General features: G+C 43.0%; 1 protein-coding gene across 2 annotated transcripts in view; it reads right to left on the bottom strand.

Annotated features, from left to right (window-relative positions):
* The window catches only part of POMT1 (protein O-mannosyltransferase 1), a 43,897-nt gene extending 21,510 nt beyond the window's left edge, over positions 1 to 22,387 (bottom strand). Inside the window, exons 1-5 of one of the 2 annotated variants that reach the window (XM_068248916.1) lie at positions 22,343 to 22,387; positions 18,211 to 18,479; positions 16,114 to 16,220; positions 14,648 to 14,698; positions 1,717 to 1,863 (exon numbers count right to left, since the gene is read on the bottom strand). In XM_068248916.1, the coding sequence (XP_068105017.1) occupies positions 1,717 to 1,863; positions 14,648 to 14,698; positions 16,114 to 16,220; positions 18,211 to 18,332 (427 nt within the window). In that variant the 5' untranslated portion in view covers positions 18,333 to 18,479; positions 22,343 to 22,387. Of the gene's footprint in view, positions 1 to 1,716; positions 1,864 to 14,647; positions 14,699 to 16,113; positions 16,221 to 18,210; positions 18,480 to 21,756; positions 21,836 to 22,342 lie in introns of those variants that run through there. The other variant, XM_068248914.1, reaches the window with a different exon arrangement.
* Between the last annotated feature and the right edge of the window lie 402 nt (positions 22,388 to 22,789).

Here is a 22,789-nt window from a genome sequence, read left to right as displayed (position 1 = left end):
TGCAGTATGTTGTGTAGGACAATCTGGGGCTCTCAATTGTCTCCCTTTTTGTCTTAAAAGCCCCTGCTTTAAGTGGAAACCATTCAATTTTCATTTCAGATCGCATTCGAGCAAGTGATCAGATCAATATCAAGATCTAAAATCAATCTGCTTTTTTCACATTCCGATCCGATTCACCATAATTTTTACGACTGGATACCATTGACTTGAGAAATGAATCAAAAAGACATACACACAGAATGATGGCCAGTATTTTGATCAATATTTCCAGCATGACTGCTTTGCTTCCGATTGAGAAACTGATTTTGAGCATTGATCGGTCACTCGCAATCAGTAGTCTGTAAACATTTTTCACAGATCTGATAATCTTTTTGATCGGAAGTAGAGTCTGAAGTAAAAATTTTGTGGTGTGTATCAGGCTTAAAGTGACCCAGAGACGACTGATATTAAAGATTTTTACTTACCTGTGCTTCCTCCAGCCCCATAAGCACGGATGCGCCCCTCGCCATCCTCCTGAGTGCCTCCGTTAAGCTGCGAACAGCTCCTGGTATTCGGCTCAGTCAGGTCCAGTGTGACTCAGTGATGTCACCCGGGGTCTTCTGCACTTGCGTAGAAGGTCCGCACATGCACAGAAGGCACTCTGCTGATGTCACTGAGCCGAATACCCGAGATGATCGCGGCTTAACGGAGGCACTCAAGAGGACGGCAAGGGATGCATCCGTGCTCATGGGGCTGGAGGAAGCCCGGTTAAGTAAAAAAAAAAATCTTTAATATCCGTCATCTCTGGTACACTTAAAGGGCCCGTTTCCTCTACAAGCATGCAAATTTGCATCCTATTTTCAGGAGGCGAATTTACATGCATATGTGACGTCACATGCGTTTGCGTCCGTTTTTTTGCATGTAAGTTCGCATGCATAATCGATGATTCTTTCGTTACTTTTTTCATCTATTGACATATACATAAACGCATAGAAACATGCGCAAAGAAAGCTAACATGAAAAACGCATGTGGAAAGGCCATGCGGCATTCGAAAAATTGTAGCACTGCTGTCCAGATTTTTTCTACATGCGATTCATGGATACAGTGGAAACAGGTCCACTGAAATGCATTAGTATGCAAATTTACATGCGGCTAATCCACACGAATTTGAACATAGTGGAAACAGGCCCTTAAAGTGAACCGGACGAAGCACCCTCTTGTATTTTACAATATATATTAGAGAAAACACCTACCCTGCTCTCGGTTTCATTCTTCACTGCTCAGCTTGTTTCTAATCAGCCCTAATAAAATCCCTGACTGAGCATTCGAGTCTGGCTTTGCTCAGGAATCATTATAGTGGAGTCATTATAGCAGCGCCACAAGGGGGCAGGTTTGGGCTTGAAAAGACATCAGAGAAGACAGACTCAGCAATAATGATTCCTGAGCAAAGCCAGACTGAATGCTCAGTTGGGGATTTTATCAGGGCAGATAACAGGCAGGCTGAGCAGTGAAGGATGAAACAGAGAGCAGGGTAGGTGTTTTCTCTAACGTTCCCACTGATATATATAGGGTGAAATACATGAGGGTGCTTCGTCTCTGGTTCACTTTGAGGAAACCCAGGGTGAAAATAAACAATTGTATCCATTCTCCTACTCCCAAGAATGTCACTGCTTATCTACAGTGATTAGTACAAACAGAACACAGACAAAATGCATTCACTGACCACCTCAACTCACCAAACAGAACCAAAATAGCCGCCAGCAGTCCTGCCATGGTTGAGTAGCCCAGCTCCACCACAATCTGATAAGCCAGCGGGACGCACAGGCCTCCAGTCACAGCTGGCAGCAGACGCAGCGACCACACAGGAACATTACTGGTATATTCTGCAAGGAAAATAACAATATCTACCATGTCGTATACAGATTATACAAAGCTGGAATGTAAGATTTCACCACTAGAGACAGTCAATGAGAACCTAATTCCAGCTTGCATGCAAATTGTACGCAACATGGATACGTTTTTGATTGGACCAGCTCTAAACTGCATACAATTTAAACTAAATTTGCAACTAAGACAGAACTTTTAGCCCCTTACAATGTCAAAACGCCACCTTCTGGTGAAAGCTGGAGCTGCAGCCTGAATATTCTTCTGTAAAGAACATTCTATAGGGCCATGCTGGCCATCTGACAAGGTGGAGTTCATTCTTCTACCAAAGGTCTTCACTGTCCAATGGAAAGGCAAAATCCTCCACATTATTGTATCAGGGATGAAAAAGTCAATCTACCTAATGAGCTGGACAGGGGCACTTTGGACACTAGAAATTCATGCATGCTCTGACCACTTTGCTACAACATGAATGCCTACATTCTTATAGAGTCCAAACCCCTCCTCCTCCTGCTCAGCAAGTAGATTTTCCAATGAGAGTGCCTCCCTATAAAGGTGTTTGGTGTATGGAGAGGGCATGACAGGTACCTTTTAAAGGTATCCAAGCATTTTTTTTGCAGTGTGTCCTGGTTTCTAATAGCTGTAGGAGCTGCCACTCCCCCCCCCCCCCTTCTCTCTGCCCTTATTTATACAGGGGAAGATGTGAATGTAATCAAGTGAGACTTCTCTAACTGTGAAGCACAGTGTCCTATCTTCCCTCCCCCTGCTGATGAAAGCATTTTTTGCTCATTGCTACTGCTAATTACAGCAGTCCTTATCTGCCTGATCTTTCTGTGGATGGCAGGCCATAAAAGTAGGGCAATAAAAGCATCTAATAAATAGATTAGCTCTGCACGGCTATTAACAAGGTTGTCTGTTTTATTGACCTGAGGAAGCGGGCTGAGTCCCATGGAACGCGTTGTCTACAGCATAACCGTTATTTTAAATAAAGACTCCTTTTTCCATCTACGTGAGTCTACTTTGGAGGTAAGCAACCTCCTTTTATTATTTTATTTTGTTATTTTATGCTTCAGCAAACATAGACCACATTAATATACTATTAGGCGCCTCCACCGACTTGCTTTACTTATACCTATAACACCCCTTTGAGGAGTCATTCCTACCTCGGGCTGATATAATTCACCAGGGAACAGGACAATAGGAGGAGCGTGACCACCTTGATCCAGAGGGTCCGGGATACCGAGCGGAAACGGTTAATTCTCTGCACGCATTTACGGTGGTTGCAGGACTGCAACCCACCTTTGTGAGTATAATCTATTCACAAATTATCCTTGCAAGTTATACTAAGAATACTGCACCATAAGGGCTCCCGGTCTCACCCTCTCCATCGTGAAGGGAGCACCCAAGACCCACATAGATAAAAATTTCATGCAGGCTGATTGTGGATCAAACAATATGAACAAATTACATGGCAAATAACAATTATTTCTTGATCTCTCTTCTATTTTAGAACTACTCACTTCGCAATGTATTGATTTTTTTTTTACCCTTTTGCTAAAATTATTTTTTAAGTCACAAGCTGCAACCATCGTTTGGAGCCGTGTCTATCTTGCCAGGTTCATACAATGTGATGTAAAATGTGTCTATTGACAAGACCCGAAGGTGTGGGAATCAGAAAAAAACTGTTACCAGTTCACAAAGAAAATGGGCATGTGATGATTTTGGTACCAGCAATTCTTAAGAGCAAATTTTTCCCCTGAATAAAGAAGATACGGGATTTAAAGATATGTGCTAAGGGTTAAAGCCAATGGGTACCACATTAAAAATAAAACTTTTTTATTTTTCAAATGGTAAACGCTCACTTTAAATAATACAATGATACTGGAGAAGAGTGAAAGGTGTGTGCTTCTGACCAGTTTCACCCAACTTACTGCCTCAAGTCCACTGACCAATTTAAACTGACTCGTCTAATTAAAATGGCAAAGCGTTTGCATGCTGCATTCGCCCACCAGATTATGCAGGCTCTAAGGCCACCTCCCTGCCATTCCTGCGGGAGTTAGCCTACGCAAATACTTGCATCTCAACAGGGGCGCCAAGCGTAGGCCTCCTTGCGCCCCCAAGAAATGAGGCCTATGCCTAGGGAGGTTCATCCATGCTGCCCTCCCAAAGGATAGATGCTCTACTTCTGCGTTATTTACTTACTTGTCGTGCACAATGCGCCTCCTGGGAGCGAACACACCAAAAATGGGGCGGGGGGGGGGGGGGGGGGGAGGAGCGCAGACAAAAACCCAGGTGCACTGCCACTGCCAGGGGACCCATCAAGTCCATTGACCAATTTAAACTGACTCTCGTCTAATTAAAATGGCAAAGCGTTTGCATGCTGCATTTGCCCACCAGATTATGCAGGCTCTAAGGCCACCTCCCTGCCGTTCCTGCGGGAGTTAGCCTACGCAAATACTTGCATCTCAACAGGGGCGCCAAGCGTAGGCCTCCTTGCACTCTTCTCCAGTATGCAATGCAATGAGGTTGGTTCATGATGGAAGAAAATGGATAATCCACAGGTGAAACTGGAAAATTAAGACTATCGTGCAAAAGTCTATTTATTTCAGTAATTCAACTTAAAAGGTGAAACTTATACTTGAAGTCGTATCATTACATGCAAAGCGAGATATTTCATGCCTTTATTTGTTATCATTTTGATGATTATGGCTTACAGCTTATGAGAACCCCAAAATCTCAGAGCATTAGAATCGTGTGAGAATGTTCAATATTCTAGTTCCAAAGTGTCAGACTAATCAGCTAATTCATCCAAAACATCTGCAAAGGGCTCCCATTTCATATATTAGTTTCACCTTACTCTGTAAGAGACTGTATTAAAAAAAAAAAAAAAAAAAAAAAAAAAACACCTTACCTCGGGAGGGGGAAGCCTCAGGGTGCCAATGAGGCTTCCCCCATCCCTATAGCTACAGGCAGTCCAGCGCTGGCTTGCCCGAATCCTCCCACAATCCTCCCTGACAAGGGATGATTTATCTACCTCCACGGGATCCAGCGCAGGCGTGGTAATGGCTTTTCCTTCAGGCTAGGCGGAAATAGCCTTGATCATATCCACAATACAGGTGCAAAATGACTCACGCCTGCGCAGTAGAGTGGATCAACTATTTCCGCCTTACCCCTAAGGAAGAGAGGCCAGTGAGCCTGCACAGGAACATGGAAGGTAAATATTTACATTGCCGCACTTCAGGGGGCTGCAACAGGGGATTGCCGGGTGTTATATGTTGAATGTTTTGAGATTTGAATCAAATGATATATCATTGATGGATTTTGATTTCTACATTTGGCTAAGGGCCCTGCTGGATGAGAAATTATATCTGTACGATGTCATGAGATTAAGATATCAAAGCTATTATTTAATATAGTGATACTTATGCAATATTGGTTAATAGATATACAGTATAAGGTTTATAATGAACTTTCAGAAGTTTGCTGAGTTGAGCATGTGTTCCTTTCCTTGTGGAATTTAAGGTCACAGATGTCAAGACCATAGCGTAGGCGCATGCGCGGGCTTCCCTGAGATGGCCGCCTGAGAGAGGAGCTCCCGACCCACCGCCGCTATTCTCCGCCGCACCTCCGCTGACAGAAGCCACCACAGCGCGGCTATCTCTCGTTCCTCCTGCGGACACCCTCGTGCACCGAGGGACATGACAGGCAAAGCTCCCACTAAGCCCGGAACGGCTGCAGGCACGATGGACAGATTCCTCTGTCCCCCCTCCCAAGATGGCGCCGATGCATCCATCCAGCCACACTCAGGAACTCCACTCCAGCAAGGTAACACAGCGCAGGCTGAAATGATCACTGCCACAATGCTAGAGACTACCCTGCAGAAGCACTATGAAGCTATGCACTCCTCACTCCAGTCCCTGATCCTAACAGCAGTTAATGAGCTGAAAGCCGAGATAACTGACATTGGGTCACGCACAAACGCACTGGAATCCGCGCTAGACACCATTGCAAATAAACAAGCTAACATGGAAGACGATCAGCGCGTAATGTCCTCTGACTTGAAAAGTCTCCGCTCTGCCCACGAAGACAAATAGAGAACGCAGACAGAATGTACGTGTGAAGGGCATATCCATGACTGTCACTAATGAAACCCTTAATGCACACTTGCTGGAGCTTTTCTCTACAACTGTCCCCGATCTCCCCCCTGAACTTTGGAGAATGGACAGGGCTCACAGAGCACTGGGTGAGAGGCAGACTGCTGCAGGCAGGCCAAAGGACGTCGTTATCCGCTTACACTACTATGAAGCTAAGGAGGCACTATTTAAGGCCTTAAGGAATATTCCGAAGCTAGACTTTAAAGGGGACACGGTCTCTATATACAACGACCTCTCTTTAATAACCCTGGCCAAACGCAGGTCCCTCAGGCCCGTCACTAAGCTGCTCCGAGAAGCGAAGATCTCCTATCACTGGGGATTCCCCTTCAGATTAGTCGCAATTAAAGGAGGAATGACTTTCTCCCTAACGGACATTGATAACGCAGACTTCTTCCTTAAGCAAATGGGCCTGAGACTACCCCCCAACCATCCGCCTCCCAATCACAGATCTCCAGAGGCGTCCCCCCCACGTAAGGTCCGCCACATCTCCGAGTGGACCAAAGTTCCTCTACGTAGCTTCTCTCCTCAGGCCCCTCCTGAAACTATGGACGCCCATCCCTCTTGAACAAGAGCGGACAATACAAAAGTGAAGACACTATATAATGTTCCCCCCCCCCCCCATCGTTAGGGGGACCGGCTACTTAAACCCTGATACCTCTAGTCATACAGTTTTCAGAGGAATATCCTTCCTTTGGCTCTCTGCTACTTATATATCAGCTATGATAAGTAATGTTACCTTGCTTATTCTATGTTATTTTAATCTCTTTGATAATTCTTAATGCTATATATAATTTTGGCTTAATACCTGTCACCAAGAAATATGATCTCAAAAGTCCCAGAAGGCCACATATGCTAGCTCCGGCCCTCGGGTGACTACTTGGGAACCCAGTATGTTCCTCAGGAGGCTCTCCAGAACGGGGGGTTATCTGTTTTTTCAGGGCCCCCCCATCTGGGCACCCTCGATTAAGCGGCTTAACTATGCCGCTCTGATTTGTAGCCACGTCTTTTATAGTGGCAACTACATTGTTCTTATGTTATACATAGTTCTGTACTTTCTATCTTGTTTATGGTTTATTGTTTCAACTTCTCATGCCAATTCATGTCGGACCCTTACTAAAGCTACCTCTCTCCCAGCGGACTATGGTTAGATGCTTTACGATCAATGCCAAGGGACTTAACTCGCCCAAGAAAAGACATGCCCTCATTAAGGACCTAAAGAGGCTGGAGGTAGACGTGGCAATGATACAAGAGACCCACTTTAAACATAACGATTCCCCCAGATTCATCAGTAAGCTCTACACAGAAATATTCCTATCCTCGGGCCCTCAAAAAAAGGCTGGAGTAGCAATCCTACTTAAAAAGGACGTCCCTCTCCAAATCATTCGCACCATCACAGACACACAGGGAAGATACCTAATACTAAAGGGTTCAATGGCGGGAAAACCTATAACAATAGCCACTGTCTATATCCCGAACACTAATCAAACTTCCTTCCTTTCATCTTTCCTCTCAAAATTACAGGTGACCGAAGGCCCTCTACTCCTAGGAGGAGACTTTAATTTAGCTTTCTCCCATCACCTAGACAGATCTTCAGCCTCAAATTCCTCTCCCTCCCCCCTACATGAAAGAAACTCACGACAATTCAGAGTCCTAATGAGAAAACATCAATTGCTAGATCTCTGGAGAATAGTCCACCCTAAATCCATAGAATTCACCTTCTTTTCTCCCCCCCCATGCCTCAAGCTCCAGGCTAGACTACTTCTTCGCCCACACCTCAATAGTTTCTATCCTGTCGAACTCCCAAATCCATCCGGTAGCTTGGTCAGACCATCAGGGAGTATCTGTAGATCTCGACTGGTATGCTAACCCCCACAAGCCCCTCCACTGGAGGATTAATGAATCCTTACTTCAGGATAAAACTCTAATCTCCAAACTAAACGATGACCTTCAGTCATTCTTTACTACTAATATCCCTTCTGTCGAGTCCTTTGGAGTGGTATGGGAGGCCCACAAGGCTTTCATACGGGGGGTACTAATAGCAGAAGGAACAAAGAGGAAGCGTATGAACAGCTGCCTACTCCGTGACCTCTACCGAAAGCTTACAGAGGCTCAGGACTCATACAAGGATAATTCCACCTCCGAAAATTTTGCTAATATCCAAGCCATAAAATTGGAAATCAAACAAATACAGCTGACTCAACTGGAAAAAAGTCTTCGCTGGACTAGGCAGTTATTTTTTGAAAGGGGCAATAAGCCCCATACGATATTATCTAGGAAACTAAATCCCAGAAACTCACAAACCCAAATATACTCAATGAAGGATCCTGAAGGCACCACCTTCTACGACCCTTCTAAAACTGCCAATATATTTACTGAATACTATAAAGGTCTCTATAATCTTCCCAACTGCCCCCAGAGCCCTTCCCAATCCTCTCGTATCTCCACCTTCTTAGACCCTTTAAATTTGCCTAAGCTTACCACCTCTCAACTAACTCTTCTAAACTCCCCCTTCACAATAGAGGAATTTGAGGAAGTTTTCAAAAACCTTCCCTCCTCCAAAACGCCGGGCCCAGACGGTCTCTCATACAAATACTACAAAATATTTAAACCTGTGCTCCTCCCCCATCTAGTCACATTGGGCAATAAACTTCTATCGGGAAAGCAAACCCCAGACTCATTCCTAAGGTCCCTGATCACAGTTATCCCTAAACAAGGGAAAGATCCGTCAGTACCTCAGAGCTACAGGCCCATATCGCTACTAAATTCTGACCTGAAACTTATTACCAAAGCCATGGCCAATAGACTCAACCCCATACTGCTGTCCCTCGTTAACAATGACCAGGTAGGATTTATTCAGGGAAGAAAGGCAGGAGATAATACTAGAAAAGCTATAAACCTCATAGAACTAATGGGAGCCTCTTGGAGGCCCTCCCTGTTATTGAGTCTTGACGCTGAGAAGGCCTTCGATAGGCTCTCATGGCCTTTCCTGTTTACTCTCCTAGAACATCAAGGATTCTCAGGCCCTTTTTATACCTTAATTAGATTCCTCTACTCTAAACCCACCACTTCGGTCAAACTCCCTGCAGCCTCTCCCACTTTTTTCCCCATAAGAAATGGCACAAGACAGGGGTGTCCACTCTCCCCTTTACTCTTTGCTCTTAGCATAGAACCCCTGGCCTGTGCCATTCGCAAGAACACAGACATCAAAGGAGTCACACAGGGCAAATGGGAACACAAAATTTCCCTCTTTGCAGACGACGTTCTACTGACCATGGTAGACCCCCTATTGACCCTCCCGCCCCTTAAAAGAGTACTCAGAGAATACGAAGAACTCTCAGGATATAAGCTCAACCATGACAAAACAGAAGCCCTCCCTATCAATATCTCTCCTCCTCTTCTTGAGACACTTCAGGCATCTTACAATTTTAATTGGAAAAAGCATTCTCTAAAATATTTGGGTATCTTCCTTACAACGTCATATAATTCCCTATATAAACATAACTTCCCCCAAATAATCCACACCATTATTCAAGACCTCCATAAATGGGCCAAGTTTAAGATTTCATGGATTGGACGACTATACTCAGTTAAAATGAATATACTCCCCCGTATTTTATATCTATTTGAAACCCTACCAGTAACAGTCCCTTCAACCCAACTAGCTCTACTACAACGAGAAATAGGTAAATTTCTATGGAACAACCAGAGACCAAGGGTCTCCAAAAAAGTTATGATGGCTATGAGGGACCAAGGGGGTCTAGGCCTACCCAACATAGCTTTCTACTACAAAGCAGCTCATCTACGCCAAATAACCGAATGGTCAGACTTCACAGTTAAAACTAAGTGGGCATTAATAGAAGCCACCCAAGTCCTACCCTTTTCATTGGCCTCATTCATCTGGCCTGACAAAGCTCATTCCCCTCCAGCCTCTTTGGGTCTATCTTCCACTAGATTCACCATTCGCATTTGGTCCTCCATCCCACCAGAAACTGGTCTGAAGGCCTCGCATAAACTAATACCAATTCTAGGTAATCCTAAATTTAAACCTGGCCTTGAACAGGATTTTATGGCAAGATGGTACTCGAGGGGATACTTCAGGCTACATGACTGGCTACAACCTAACTCCACAAACTACATAACTTACGACCACCTGTGTGAAAAATACCCCTCCTCACCTAGACTCCTACACGAATATAACCAGATTTCACATTTCCTGAGGTCCCTAGTTCAAAACCCTTCCTCCATTAAGGCTACAACGATCTACGAAAACCTTTGCATTCACAAAGGGCACCAAAAAGGCCTCATCACTCAAATTTACTCTCTCCTCTGCACTAATTCCTACTCCCTATATCCAACCCATGACTATATGGCTAAATGGGAATCTTCCCTCTCTCAGCCTATTTCAAACAAGGATTGGGAATCCATCTGGCAGAATGCCAAGGATTCATCAATGTGCGTCCAAATTAAAGAAAATATATACAAGATACTGTTCAGGTGGTACCTGACTCCCGCTACCCTCTCACGTATATATCCAGACTCCTCGGATCTATGTTGGAGGGGATGCGGGCTTAAGGGATCAATAGAACATGTCTTTTGGTACTGTCCCCTCTTAACTCCTTTCTGGAGTGAAATCCAAAATCTGATTTTCAAAGTCTTGGACTTAACAATCCCCCTAGACCCCATTTTCATGTTGCTTGGTAAATCCGTCCCTCAAGCCCGAAAATTTGAGAGAATATTAATAATCCGCATCCTCACTGCAGCCAGGCTTTCTATAGCCTCTAACTGGAAAAAAATAGCCCCCCCCCGAATTGTCGGAAGTCCTAGCAAAGATTAAGTGGACCAAACTTATGGAGCAATTAACTGCCTCCCTTCGGGACACTGAGGATCGATTCGATAAAATCTGGGGCCCATGGGAACTCTACCTAGATAATGGCTGATAGAACTAAAACTCCACCCCTTTACCCCCCTGGAACACAGGGCAGTAAGTCATCTTGGCTCTATATAACCTACCACTCTCTGCTTAAGACCTGGGATCCGACCTGCTCATTTCAAATGTTGTTTCTATGCCTGTCTCTGTTTTCTTGTTATTTTTTATTTTTCCTACTGTTATAGGTCATTGTCACTCAAATAGACTCAAACAAATTAGGCGATGATCTATGGACCCTGGTACACGTGGTTTTCTTTATCCAATTTCCCTCCAATCTAGGTATACTACCAACGGACGATCATCTACATATAGGTATAACCATTTTAAACCAACTTAAGAGACTTGAAACTACCTTACATAAGGACACTGTTCTTCTACCGCACTTAGTTATGATAATGTCAATTTTCATGGATGTAAACAAGTTCCTCAGCTTTGTATAACCTCTTATACCATAGGAATTGAGGGTAAGATTCTCCTACCTTGTACGAATATACCTCTTGTACCTGTTGACATATGCTTTTGAACTTAATAAAAATAGTGTTACAAAAAAAAAAAAAAAAGTTTAGAAAATAGATCTCTGTCAAGCCAGGCTTCTGGTTGCTGAAATTGTATCCTGGTTACATAATCAACAGCTGGTTGTTGTGTGACGAAATTCAACCTTAAATTATTCTGAGTTAGGAAAAGAGGCTTCGTTCCATATATGGTTGAAGACTCAAATATATATATATACACACATACATATACACACACATACATATATATATATATATATATATATAATAATGGCATATATATATATACAGTGGAGGAAATAATTATTTGACCCCTCACTGTTTTTGTAAGTTTGTCCAATGACAAAGAAATGAAAAGTCTCAGAACAGTATCATTTCAATGGTAGGTTTATTTTAACAGTGGCAGATAGCACATCAAAAGGAAAATCGAAAAAATAACTTTAAATAAAAGATAGCAACTGATTTGCATTTCATTGAGTGAAATAAGTTTTTGAACCCCTACCAACCATTAAGAGTTCTGGCTCCCACAGAGTGGTTAGACACTTCTACTCAATTAGTCACCCTCATTAAGGACACCTGTCTTAACTAGTCACCTGTATAAAAGACACCTGTCTACAGAATCAATCAATCAAGCAGACTCCAAACTCTCCAACATGGGAAAGACCAAAGAGCTGTCCAAGGATGTCAGAGACAAAATTGTAGACCTGCACAAGGCTGGAATGGGCTACAAAACCATTTGCAAGAAGCTGGGAGAGAAGGTGACAACTGTTGGTGCGATTGTTCGAAAATGGAAGGAGCACAAAATGACCATCAATCGACCTCGCTCTGGGGCTCCACGCAAGATCTCACCTCGTGGGGTGTCAATGGTTCTGAGAAAGGTGAAAAAGCATCCTAGAACTACACGGGAGGAGTTAGTTAATGACTTCAAATTAGCAGGGACCACAGTCACCAAGAAAACCATTGGAAACACATTACACCGCAATGGATTAAAATCCTGCAGGGCTCGCAAGGTCCCCCTGCTCAAGAAGGCACATGTGCAGGCCCGTCTGAAGTTTGCCAATGAACACCTGAATGATTCTGTGAGTGACTGGGAGAAGATGCTGTGGTCTGATGAGACCAAAATAGAGCTCTCTGGCATTAACTCAACTCCCTGTGTTTGGAGGAAGAAAAATGCTGCCTATGACCCCCAAAACACCGTCCCCACCGTCAAGCATGGGGGTGGAAACATTTTGCTTTGGGGGTGTTTTTCTGCTAAGGGCACAGGACAACTTAATCACATTAACAGGAAAATGGACGGAGCCATGTATCGTGAAATCCTGAACGACAACCACCTTCCCTCTGCCAGGAAACTGAAAATGGGTCGTGGATGGGTGTTCCAGCACGACAATGACCCAAAACATACAGCAAAGGCAACAAAGGAGTGGCTCAAGAAGAAGCACATTAAGGTCATGGAGTGGCCTAGTCAGTCTCCGGACCTTAATCCAATAGAAAACCTATGGAGTGAGCTCAAGCTCAGAGTTGCACAGAGACAGCCTCAAAACCTTAGGGATTTAGAGATGATCTGCAAAGAGGAGTGGACCAACATTCCTCCTAAAATGTGTGCAAACTTGGTCATCAATTACAAGAAACGTTTGACCTCTGTGCTTGCAAACAAGGGTTTTTCCACTAAGTATTAAGTCTTTTATTGTTAGAGGGTTCAAAAACTTATTTCACTCAATGAAATGCAAATCAGTTGCTATCTTTTATTTAAGGTTATTTTTTCGATTTTCCTTTTCATGTGCTATCTGCCACTGTTAAAAAAAACCTACCATTGAAATGATACTGTTGAGACTTTTCATTTCTTTGTCATTGGACAAACTTACAAAATCAGTGAGGGGTCAAATAATTATTTCCTCCACTGTATATATATATATATATATATATATATATATATATATATATATATATATATATATATATATATATATATATATATATATACATATATACATATATACATATATATATATATATATATATATATATATATATATATACACATATACACATACATATACATATATATATATATATATATATATATATATATATATATATATATATATATATATAAACCAGCAGGAAGGTCTGGACTCTCAGACACACTCACGCATTCATTAATTCTCTTTACATGACAGACACATGTACTTTGTTTTTAAACAAACGTTTTAAACCCCTTTTTAACACCGGGACACCGGAGAACGGGGAAAGCCTTGTTAGGATCCTGAGGCTTCCCCCTCCCAAGGTAAGTATCCCCCGGGGATGTTTTTTTTAATACAGGTTCTCTTTAAGGGAACCAGAGATAAACGGTTCACACAAAATAAACATATCAGTTGATAGCTCGTAAAGAATAAATGCTCTAGATAATTTTGCCACTCTGGTAAGCCTTTTTGAGTGCTTTTTATCCATTATTGCTCCAGGAAATATCCAATATGGCCGCCGGCTCATATCCCTTCTGCTTCCAGGTTATGAGGTGTTCTGGATGTGCTGTCTAGCCTCTATGAGACTATAGACAAGCAGGGCTGCTGCTGCAGCATTTCATCTGTGTGCTTTCAACTTCATATTCTGGTATGCTGTGTGGCTGCCTGTAGGAAGTGTCTCTCATAGTAATGAAACTGCATACAGTAGATAATAATGATGACTGGCTGCACAGACAGAGCACACAGATCACACAGCCACACTTGTCTGTTTCAGAGATTTTTCCTGCAGCAGCAGCCCCTCCAATGTCATCAGAGCTCTCAGTATGTAAAGCAGGAAATCTGATCCAGGAGGGGGAAGGCTTGGGCTTGAAAAGACTCCACAAAAGAGTGACTCAGCTATAATGATTCCAGGTCAAACCTAGACTGACTCAGTCAGGGATTCTTATCACAGCTGATTATAGACAGATTAAGCAGAGAAGATTTAAACTAAAAGCAGGGTAGGTGATTACTGTCATGTTCCCACTGATAAATGTAATAACATACATGAGGGGGCTTCGTCTCTGGTTCTTTTTAAGTTGAATTACTGAAATAAATGGATTTTTGCAAGATATTCTAATTTTACAAGTTTCACCTGTACATTCACAGCTTTATGGCTTACATGGTCATGGTAATCCTTTGCTGCATTCAATTATAGACAGGGTGCCCCTTTATGTCAGTGTCTTGTATCTCACCTGCTCCTATTCTGTTCCACATGAAGTTCCCATCAAATCCAGCAAGATATCCTGGTGGAAAAGAATATAAGAAACATTGAGAAGGGCAGGGACTGGCAGCCTATGAAGGGCACGGATTGTGCTAATATACCCCTTAATAAATCAGAAACTGAAAGACTGCAGAGCTGGGTTACACTGTATACTGTGAGACTTTTCTCCTATGGCCAGGATTACTGTAAAGATTTGTGCTATATTAGCTCTGTAGCATGATCCAAACCTCAATGACAATGGGAAAACTAAGCGTGATACAACCCACTGGTTGCTACAAACACTCCTAAATCTAAACATTGTTTAAATTGGTATAAACCTCAGCATTTCCTCTTTGTTCTAAAAGCTTAATTACAGCACAAAATCTACTACCACAAAAAAAAATTGCAGCAGAACAGCATTCAAACAGTTAGGCCTCATTCACAGTGGGACGTTGCGTTTGATGCGACATTAAGGTCGCATAACATGCCCCTAATGCAACGCATTGAAACACTATAACTTGGACATTATTTAGCCCTGCATTTGGTGCGCCGTTTTCGTTGCACAGTGATGGAACGAAAACGGCGCATGCGTTACATTTAAAAAAAAAAAAAAAAAACATTACTGGAGCATGTGCAACACACATAACACAGCAAATGTATTGCTAAAGGCACAGCATGCAGTACTTTCTAAATATTGCTACACGTTACACACAAAGCAACGTGTGCACTGTGAATGTTGCACAGACTTTGTATTGCTGTGCGTTAGTCTGCGTTATACAATTTTCTAATGTGCGACTTTAACGTCGCACTGTGAAACAGGCCTTAAAGCACTTTGTTCTTTAGCAGAAAGCTCCTTGCTTCAGTGGGCAGCTTCTGGCTGCATCCGAAGAGGTGATAAAATTATCTTTTGTTTACATTCCCTTGCTGCTACAATAAGTATACAGCCAGCAGTGTGTTGAAACTGAACTGCACACATTGTAGAACCAGAGACAGCTGAGAAGTGATCACTGGATACATTATAATATATAAATACAGCAGCTATGTAGTAAAATGCAATGGCCGCTTTCAGACCAGATAAACTGTACTTTGGGAACATATAAGACAATATTTCTTGTGCACAAAAGCAAATATGATAACTGTAAGGGTAATAAAAAGTAGGAACACAGTTTTTTATTAAATACTTTGTCAGAGTTTTATTCCACTTTAAACAGAAATGTAGAGCTGCCTAAAAGGACTCAACAAGCAGCCCACCAAGCCTCTATCAAAGAAAATTCCAGAAGACCTGAGAAAGAAAAGTTACTCCGTATGGAAAAGGTTACAATAGTACCTCTAAAGCCTGGAATCTGCAAACAAGCCATAGCAAGAGTCATCCTCTTCAACAGTGGCTAATCAGATCAGGCTACAAACCTGGATGGGCAGATTACTTCCTTTCTGAAGACATTAGCCAAACATGCTTACCTCCTAACGCAAGAAGCATGTGTCCTAAGGGGGGTCCGCTGTCATCCAAGAAAAATATCCCTTTCATGTACATGGATATGAACTGACCGTAATACACTTCATCAAACCTGGGAAAATAAGAGACAAGAGTTCAAAATGCACACAGAGAACACAACAGTTTAACTCCTAGGCAACCGCTCCACGCCAATCGGCGTGAACGCGGCGGCAGCCCGAGGACCGCTCAATGCCAACTGGCGTGAAGTCCTGGGGGAGGGTTCTGCAGGAGATCGCGCGCGTCGATGCAAGAACATCTCCGCTTGAATGACGGTTCTCCACTCCATCAGTCTCACAACGGCGATCGCCGCTAGGAGACTGTTAGACGGCAAAACCGCCATTTACAATATACAGCGCTGCAATGCAAGGCAGGGCTGTACTGGGGACAGCTGTGACAGTCTGCTTTCCCCTTGGGAGGTACAGAGAGCGATCGGCTCTCATAGGCTGAAGTCTATGAAAGCCAATAGCTGGGATTGGCTGGTGGGGGGAGGGAGGGAATAAAATAAAATTTAAAAAAAATTGTAAAATGTATTAAAAAACAACAACAAATAAAAGAAAAAAATAAATAAACATCTCAGCAGGGATCAGAAAGGGGAAGGGGGGGGGGGGGGGGGGGAATTAGCGTGCTGGCTGTATCACTGAGAAGAGAAAATCTGAGAAGATGGTGCGTGAATTACACTGAATCTAATTCAGTAGGAAAAAACATATTGATAGTGATGTCAGTGCTATGACCACAATAGGGAGAATTCATAGCATGTCAAAAATACATGCTTCATGGGCTGTGTCACCTCAGCCTGCCATCAGAAAGATTTAACGGTCATACACAAGCAGTTTCTAATTCTTTGTACAAGGAGACTTTAATGATCTCAGCCATCCTTGTACACGCAGGAAATTGGCCTAAAAACAAAATCAGCAATTCAATTCTGCACAGGACCTTCACTAATATTTATATACATTTCTGCATACTCGGTCTGCTGTCTTATCTGAAAATCTTCATTTTGATGAAGCGGTCGTCCATTTTGTGTGAAATCAGCCGAGATATGATCAGGTGATACCAGTGCAGAGAAAATGTGCATTGAACTTCACAATCACAAAATCAAATTGATTTTGATCGAGGATCCTAGAATATTTATGCCTATAGAGGTAAACAAGATCCAGACTATAGCCTGGTACATACCTTCAATTCAGATTGGCCAATAATCAATTTACCCACCTCCATGTAGTAAAGGGTCAACAAATTTTGAATACTATTATCAGGAAGGCCTCTATTCATAAAGCATTCCCATATGCGGTAATGCTCAAAACAGCTGACTTTACCGACCATTTAGAAAAGTGTCCATTCATAAAAGCCGTTTCCGCATGAAAAGCTACAATTCCTGAGCAGTGCGGGAAATTACCACCTTGTTCGGGGATTATCACACACCTCACTACATGTCAATTCATAAAGATTAGAGCAAGTGGAATGGGAACAGAGAATACCAGCTGTTTAGATAAGCATGCAGATAACAACCAAGCTAATAGGGACAGACCTCCCAGACAGCAGAGAGAGCAGATCAAACAAGGCATCCAGGAATACCAAGGCTGTGTTTTTTAACCCCTTGGGTACCTGTTTTCAGATACATTTCACATCAGAAAGCCTGCATGTGTAACATTTCTTGACGTTCTTGCTGCGGCAATTAGATTGTTTAGAAAGACTAATAGACAGATTCAGGGCAAGGAGAGACAGTTTAAAAAAAAACATGCACATCTAAAGGGAAGTTGGGGCTGCCTCCTTTATAGTAACTCTGTCTCTGCACAGAGAAAATGTATCAACTCAGCCAGTACTGCCAGTTTAGTGCGGGAATTCCCTGACCTTTTATCGCAAGTGTAAACTTTTTTATGAATTAGCACACAAAAGTCTAAAATACCCATGCCGTGTTTTCCCTCCAAGATTTTTTTTTCGGCAAATGTTTTATGAATAGAGCCCATTGTGTAGATAAATCCTCATACTACATGGAGGCGATAAAATGAGTCAGTGATTGGCCAATCAAAATTGCATGTGTGTACCAGACTAACAATACTTACACCACAGCCTGCGGGTGAGACAGATTCCAGAGCCGGCTCAGGACCCCCACCCCTGTCAGGGCCACCAGGATCAGGTTGATTTCTAAGTTTACCACGTATGGCGGTTTCCGGGGGACGGACATCCTGCATGAAGGCGGGAGGGGCGGTACAAGATGGAGGACAGTGAAATATGGCGGCAAGCTGAAGGAAGCGGGTGTGGGGTACAGAGAAAAGGAGAAAGCATAGATGGAAGGCAGAGAGAAACAAGGAAGAGAAAAAAAAATCACATCCTGTACAAGAGAGAAAAATGCAATGAATGTAAGAAATGCATCACCTGAGGTAACATTCTAAACAGGGTTTCTATATTTTCTTAGTGCAACGCTCCAGAATGCTTTTCAGCAAGCATGGCAGAGCACTACAGAGCGCTACGAAAGGGTCAGAGCCTTGGGTCAGAAGCGGTCATTACCTCATAACAGCTTCCTGGGCAGCACACCATTTGAGCCATAGGGAAACATGGACATTACCTTGTACACCAGTTGTCCTTTCAGTTATAACTGAGAGCAACTAGTATATTTCAGCAACATCTTGTCACAAATGGAAGGTATCGGTGTTAAAACGATGAGCTTCTTAGAGGAACTGACAGCGAGGTAAGTATGTAATATTCATTTGCAGGTGCCTCATGTTTATTTTAAATAATTTACATGTTTATCTGCCTTTTGCCTTGACAATAAGGACCCTAGGTGCCCTGAAACAATCGTTGGCGAACGGTCAGATGTATTCACATGTGTGTCTGATGATAAACTTCCATTGTTCATGCATTCAGCCATGTGTGTGGACCTTTCCTTGCATTGATTTGTTTCACTCCTATACAGGTGGTTCATGTTTCTCAATTGGTTTCAAATGAGTCCCATTTAGTAGTTAGTGGTTTGCAAAAGTATTCGGCCCCCTTGAAGTTTTCTACATTTTGTCACATTACTGCCACAAACATGAATCAATTGTATTGGAATTCCACGTGAAAGACCAATACAAAGTGGTGTACACGTGAGAAGTGGAACGAAAATCATACATCATTCCAAACATTTTTTAGTGGGGTGTGCGTAATTATTCAGCCCCCTGAGTCAATACTTTGTAGAACCACCTTTTGCTGCAATTACAGCTGCCAGTCTTTTAGGCTAGGTTCACAGTGCTCAGTTGTGTTGCAGAAAAATTCTGTATGTCTACTTACTGCCCATACAATTCTATGGGCCTGTTCACAGTAATGGATCTTGTTATTCTAACTCGCTGCATGCAGGCATTGCATTTAGGGCTCGTTTCCACTGTTGCGGTGCGGAATCGCCTGCATTCCACCACGGACGAAATCGCATGCGGGTGCGATTCCGCATGCGGTTTTGCCGCGAATTCGCATAGGTAATAAGGGTATGTGCGAATTTAACCATGTCACTGCCTGTGTAAATTAACATTATACATATGCGAAATCGCATGCGGTTTCCCTATTTAAAAGCATTAGCGGCGATTCGCGTGCATTCCTGTCGCACGCGAAATCTGACGGCTCTGCCGTGCAGATTTCTACCGCACAAAAAAACGCTCCCGCAGCCGCACAAGTGAAAACAGCCCCATCCACTTGCATTTCCTATGCGAATCCGCATGCGGACACCGCATGCAGATTCGCTATAGTGGAAACGTGCCCTAAAGTCTATGGCCGGTCTCCTTTGCAGTTCACACACATTTTAACCGGTTCAGCACCGCAGTGCCAAAAATCTCATGCTTCCGAGCAACGTTCACCTCCTATACATTCGCCTATAACTTTATTGCTACTTATCACAATGAATTGATCTATATCTTGTTTTTTCCGCCACCAATTAGGCTTTCTTTGGGGGGGGGTACATTTTGCTAAGAGCCACTTTACTGTAAATGCATTTTAACAGGAAGAATAAGAAAAAAACGGAAAAAATTCATTATTTCTCAGTTTTTGGCCATTATAGTTTGAAATTAATATACGCTACCGTAATTAAAACGCATGTATTTTATTTGCCCATCTGTCCCGGTTATTACACCATTTAAACGATGTCCCTATCACAATTTATGGTGCCGATATTTCATTTAGAAATAAAGGTGCATTTTTTCAATTTGCGTCCATCACTATTTATAAGCTTATAATTTTAAATATAATAACATATTCTCTTGACATGCATATTTAAAAAGTTCAGACCCTTGGGTAACTATTTATGTTGTTTTTTTTAATAAAAAAAAGTGTATGTGGGTAATTTTTGGTGTGGGAGGGAAACTGCTAATTTTAGGCCAAAAATGGTTGTATTAATCAGTCGGACAAGCTGCAAGATGCAGGGTTGACTTACTCGACCATGTGTGCAGCAGTAACAGCGAGCATTATCGGGACGAGCAATGCTGTCCCCCCCTGTGCACTATACGTTACCTGCCGCTTGTCCTGCGCTGGCCCCCGGGCGCACATTTTGCTCCATATACACGCCCCACGTGGTTGCTGGAGTAACAGGGCGCGTGTAACGTCACGTGTATGCCATGCGGGGCATGTATAGAGCAAGGAGTGCGCCCGGGAACAGCAGCGGACAGGTAATATAGCACTAAACTCTGGATTGTTTTTTTTTTATTACATTAGGGGGCAAGGCAGTGGATGTGCCACACAAGGCCAATTCCGGGATCGATTTCAGCAATTTAGGAACCTTGAAGATTTTACACACGATAGTCTGCTTACCACAATTCAGGGAATATACCCCATAGTGTGAATGCAGCCATAAACCAACAAACAACAAAGTAACAAGCTGGATTCTAGACGGAGCAATGCTTTTCAGCGCTGCTAGATTTGGGTGCAGCCGGCGCCTCCATAGACTACAATAGGAATCATTCCTATTGCAGCGCTCAGTGAGTAACGTTGGCTCCGTCAGAAGACGGAGCAGAGGTTGCTTAAAAACATAATAATTCGGCCTCCAGCAATCACTGGAAGCCGAATCATTTCATTCCCCCACTATCCAAGGCGGCCTAGAGGGGGAATAGTAATTAGCGCGGCCGGGAACTTGTGCAGAAGCAGGATCAGCCATATACCGCTGTATCCTGCGCCCAAGTCTACCGGCGCCGATTTCAAATGTACTCATTCTAGATGTCATCTCTGGATAACAGCAAGAAGATCTATAGCCAAGCAACAGAACCCGCTGTTAGCTCTCTCAGATGAGCTATTTCAAGTCACACAACTTTAATAAGAGATTTTACTGCTGGAGGCTAAGCAGAGACAAGCACTGTAATATCTGTGCATGGCGTAAAGCAATCAGATGGTATTTGTCAGTGTGAGCCTTGATCTAGAGACTGTACTCCTGCCTGGATATGAATATAGGCTGTACCCCAGCTCACTGCCTGAAATGTGGACAAGAAAAGACCATCTGCCAGCCAAGCTAAACAGAAGCTTGAAAGGAACTAGAAGGGCCAGCATGCCCTTGTAAGCCCCATTCATTTTCATAGCCTCCCCCCATCTGCAGCAGCCGGCCATTGAGTCACTATGAATAAGACAATCAGTGCGCCACTATCCCCAACACTCCTTACCTGTTCTCTGCAGGCGATTCACGCTGTCTGGATTTCGTGGCTCGATTATCTCAGGCTGCCTGCCACATGATCCCGGCTCCCGAGCCTAGGGAAAAGGCTGGGCAGGGATTGATTGCACCGATTTAATGCAGACACTAGAGGGCGCATTGGAAAAGAGCGCCTCATCATAAACCTGTCGCTGCTGTGGATAAAAGCGGCCATGTTTTTGGTGGTAAAAACTAACTTTCTTTGCAGGAATTTCTTTAGAATCAAGACTCTTTGTTCCATGATCTTCCTCATGTGCCCTTCCCCCCCCTAGCACTAAAGTAGAGATCTGTGCAAATAAACATATTTCTGAATTTAAATGTGTTTATGTGATTTTCTTTATACTGCACTAATGCCATCCACTAGATGATTTTTGTTTTTTTAATGTTAATGTGAAAGAATAGCAATGTTGATAGAAATGACCAGTGTAGTGTGAATGACAAAACCCTAACTTTTGCTTAGGAGTTCCTTGTGTTAAACACGATTAGGAGTATGGCAGGGGCAAAATTTCAAGCAAAACTGAACAATAACAGTAAAATAAACATCCACACTTAATACTTACCTCCCGACTAGTCTACTCATCATTCTCTTTCTCTTCTCCAACGTCCTGTTTGCCCACCGAGATTGATGAAATGCTCCGTCCTCCATTTTGAAAATGGCCATTACCCCATAACAGCTTCTGGTTCAGCACACTGTTAAACTGTAATATCGCCCACTTGAGCTATAGGGAAACATGGATATTCTATTTTCTTCTTATAGGCGCATCGGGTGCGCCGTTTTCATCACACCGCGACGCAACGTTTCACGTGCACCACACTTAGCACGCACCAGTGAAATTTAAATTGCGTGCAAAGTCCCGCGTGCAAAACTTTGCACGCGGAACTTTGCACGCAATTTAAATTTCACTGGTGTGTGCTAACTACTTAGCACCCTCGTTAGCACACCCAAAGCCTTTACGCGTGCTAACTAGGTTAGCACTGCATAGTGAATCAAGCCCATTGTCTGGGAA

Source organism: Hyperolius riggenbachi, chromosome 8, assembly GCF_040937935.1.
Source record: "Hyperolius riggenbachi isolate aHypRig1 chromosome 8, aHypRig1.pri, whole genome shotgun sequence".
NCBI classification, from domain to species: Eukaryota; Metazoa; Chordata; class Amphibia; order Anura; family Hyperoliidae; genus Hyperolius; species Hyperolius riggenbachi.
This window is presented reverse-complemented; position numbering and strand designations above follow the sequence as displayed.